The following is a 2,870-nucleotide window of genomic DNA, read 5'->3' as shown; positions in this document are numbered from 1 at the left end:
TTTAGTTTTTTCTCACAAAAATTCTGAATTGTTAAAATCCATTTGCATGTGAAACCTTTTTCCATACAAAACAAGCGATTGAATAGCAGCTTTTGGAACGTTCGCCCAACTCAGCAGCAGAACCGCTGATTACTGGCCCTTGTAAAGGATGGATCAATGCTTCGAGAAGCAAACAAATTTACTAGGAAAGAAAGTTGCATCAATTTTTATTTTTTCCAATTTCAATTTTTTATTTTTTATAATTTTTTGTATTTCACATGGCACGCTTTGATTTAGAAGAAAAAATTCAGAACAGTTTTTGACACTTTCGATACCAGAAGCAACAACAAAATACACGCAAATGTTGTTTTTGCTCTACTGATACTACCTGTTTAATGTGCCTTGGATACAACCTTCTTTTTTTTATCATGTATTATTATTACAAATTTCATTGGATGAAAGGAAACCAAAATTGTTTTTTTTTGCACGTAAAGAAGCGTTTATGTTTTCCATTATTTACACAAATCGGATTTTGGGTTCACATAAGGGAATATATGCTGGTTTTTACGAGTATACGGGGCAAAACCAGCTTTCTCTAGCTCTTCCTTGTACTTATTTTCATCATCTGCGAGTAGTCGAATCATCATAAGTCGCCTACCCTGTATGAGTAAGGAAAATATTAGTAACTGGCATTAATTAAATTTGTTTTAAATGCGCATTAGTTACTCATACATACTATGCAATTTAAAAAAAAAAGAAAACTACAAGATTATGTATTTATATGCTATACATTTACCTGAATATGTAATTTTTGTGCACCAATTAAATTCAATTTGATTGGGTAAATGAAAGTATCAATGCCAGTAGGGCGAATCCCTTTTGGTACCGACAGCATCGGTTCCTCCAAAATTTTTTGGTCACTATTCGGAAGCAGTTACTAAATTTAATGAAATAACCTCGTACGACTATTATTGACATTTAATACACTTACATAGCCCGAAACTGTTGTGCTGTCTGAGCCATTGCTTTAGTTTTAGTATTCTTTTGCGCGTTAATCACCAAATAAGCTATAAAACGACTCTTTGCAATAATAAATAAAATTCGACAAAAGAAATTCTTAAATTTTTGAATCCTTCATTTATTTGTTTTTTGACATAAAAATGAATAAATAAAATATTTAAATACTTAAATACTATGGGAAAATGGGTGGTGGTGGAAAAAGTATATTAGACCGCAGTAAAGAAGTACTACCGTAACTCTTGATCAGTTCTCTGCAGCAAATTAACTGTACGGCAGATTTTGCCCTGCCCGACGCAAAAGATGTTACAATTTCTTCACTCATGTCAACTTGAAGGTCGATTCGATAGAAATCATAACAGCATTCTTCACTATTCAACATACGAATATGTAGCAACATGCCACAGTGGAAAGCCACAATCAACATTCAGCAACTATTTAAAAAAAAAAATATGAAATTAATAGAAAAAGTAATAGTTTAACTCCACTCTTACTTGAAGGAAAATCGGTAGCAAATTGTCAACGAAAACATAACAAACATTAAGCAGACCAGCAGCCAAGCAAGCGACCATTACCTTAGTAGCTACGATGGCAACTACACGGCAGACCGCCACCACCTCCTGCAAAACTGCCACCATAAATGACAAGACAACTGCATAACTATGCGTCAAGTAGTTTGCCACAAAATGTCGCAGTGGCAGTAAACACTTACATACTCCGCGTTGGCCAACTGCTGAACTTGTGAAGTACCGCTTCGCCTTCAAATAGACTTCTCCTATCCAGCCATTCCGCATCATTGATGGTGTTTTCTTCAGTTAGCCATTTGTTTTGGCCACTTTGTCGTTGCCAGTACTCGTATTTATATTACTTGCGACTGACTCTTCGTCTCACTCATTTAACTTACACAACAGACTTGCTTTTTGCGCGTCATTTCTGTATACGTAGAAATGTATGTAGGTATGTACATTTGTATGAATTTTCCTTGTCGCCTGCAATGAAGGTCATTGTTGTCCAATTATGGCGCATTCGCATCCGTTACTTTGTTTATGATTCGTCGTAGAGAATTCCTATTTTCTTACACATTTGGCTAGTTTGTTACGAAGTGTTGGTGTGTGTGTGTATTGCTTTTTAAGCTGATAAAAAGTAAGCGTAGTTGCGCAGAGATCATTGTCGCTAGAAGATGCTATAAAAATTTATGGCAACTACTCTACAAAACAACCAAAAGCAGTAAACGTTAGTTGCTGTGTTGTTACTGAAATAATTTGAAAATTAAATGATATTTGGTAGAATGCGAATCACTACGAAACTTGAAAAATTACTTTCAAGATACTAAAACGTATGTAAAGCTCTACTCAGAATTGCAGCAGACGACGATAAAGCGGTCGTCGGTTAACCGCTATGAAAATTAAATCTCACAAAGGCATATGGAATGGCTCATAATTGCGGCGGCACACAGTGCCGCGACTCCATACAAATGATGGACAAAAATAGAAGGAGTGGTCAGAATTGGCTGAAACTTCACACCTAGAAGTATTCTTGCATTTTTATATGAAAATGGTCATTGTGGACATGTGTTGATATAAGTGGAAGGAGGCATCAGAATGGGCTGAAACTTTACACCTGAAAGGACTATATCACGGAAATTTAAGAAAAAAAAAACGTTTTTCAGCATCTCTTACCATTTAATTAAAAAAAAAATTTTTTTACAATTTTATAAAAAGGCAAAATAACTCATAATCATCGTAGACATATGTTTATAAAAACCGAAATAGTATTCAGAACTTGTTGAAACTTTACACCTAAAAGGACTAAGCCATGCTTATTTCAAAAATGAAATCGATTTTTCGGTACCGGGTACCCATTAAAAAAAAAAA

At 34.7% G+C, this 2,870-nt stretch overlaps 2 protein-coding genes across 4 annotated transcripts; both read right to left on the bottom strand.

The window, feature by feature from the left end:
- Positions 1–461: 461 nt before the first annotated feature.
- Positions 462–1,074, bottom strand: LOC108362592 (uncharacterized). The gene is made up of 3 exons (XM_017615632.1): positions 971–1,074; positions 776–899; positions 462–638 (listed from the first exon to the last, which is right to left on the bottom strand). Exons 1-3 carry the CDS (start codon positions 1,000–1,002, stop codon positions 492–494), a joined length of 303 nt encoding a protein of 100 aa, XP_017471121.1. The 5' UTR covers positions 1,003–1,074; the 3' UTR covers positions 462–491.
- A 120-nt stretch (positions 1,075–1,194) lies between these two features.
- On the bottom strand, positions 1,195–1,850 carry LOC108362590 (uncharacterized). Of its 3 annotated transcripts, none has more exons than XM_017615630.1 (3): positions 1,709–1,850; positions 1,491–1,624; positions 1,195–1,430 (listed from the first exon to the last, which is right to left on the bottom strand). In XM_017615630.1, exons 1-3 carry the CDS (start codon positions 1,791–1,793, stop codon positions 1,368–1,370), a joined length of 282 nt encoding a protein of 93 aa, XP_017471119.1. In that variant the 5' UTR covers positions 1,794–1,850; the 3' UTR covers positions 1,195–1,367. The 3 variants fall into 3 exon arrangements, with proteins under 3 accessions (XP_017471119.1, XP_017471120.1, XP_017471118.1); XM_017615631.1 differs by having other exon boundaries at positions 1,491–1,616; positions 1,713–1,850; XM_017615629.1 differs by having other exon boundaries at positions 1,491–1,850.
- Positions 1,851–2,870: the final 1,020 nt, after the last annotated feature.

This window comes from Rhagoletis zephyria, unplaced genomic scaffold, assembly GCF_001687245.7.
Source record: "Rhagoletis zephyria isolate East Lansing unplaced genomic scaffold, Rhagoletis_zephyria_1.1 Rzeph_scaffold_01044, whole genome shotgun sequence".
In the NCBI taxonomy this organism is placed as follows: Eukaryota; Metazoa; Arthropoda; class Insecta; order Diptera; family Tephritidae; genus Rhagoletis; species Rhagoletis zephyria.
The sequence above is the reverse complement of the archived record's forward strand: the minus strand, read 5'-3'. Positions and strand labels throughout refer to the sequence as shown.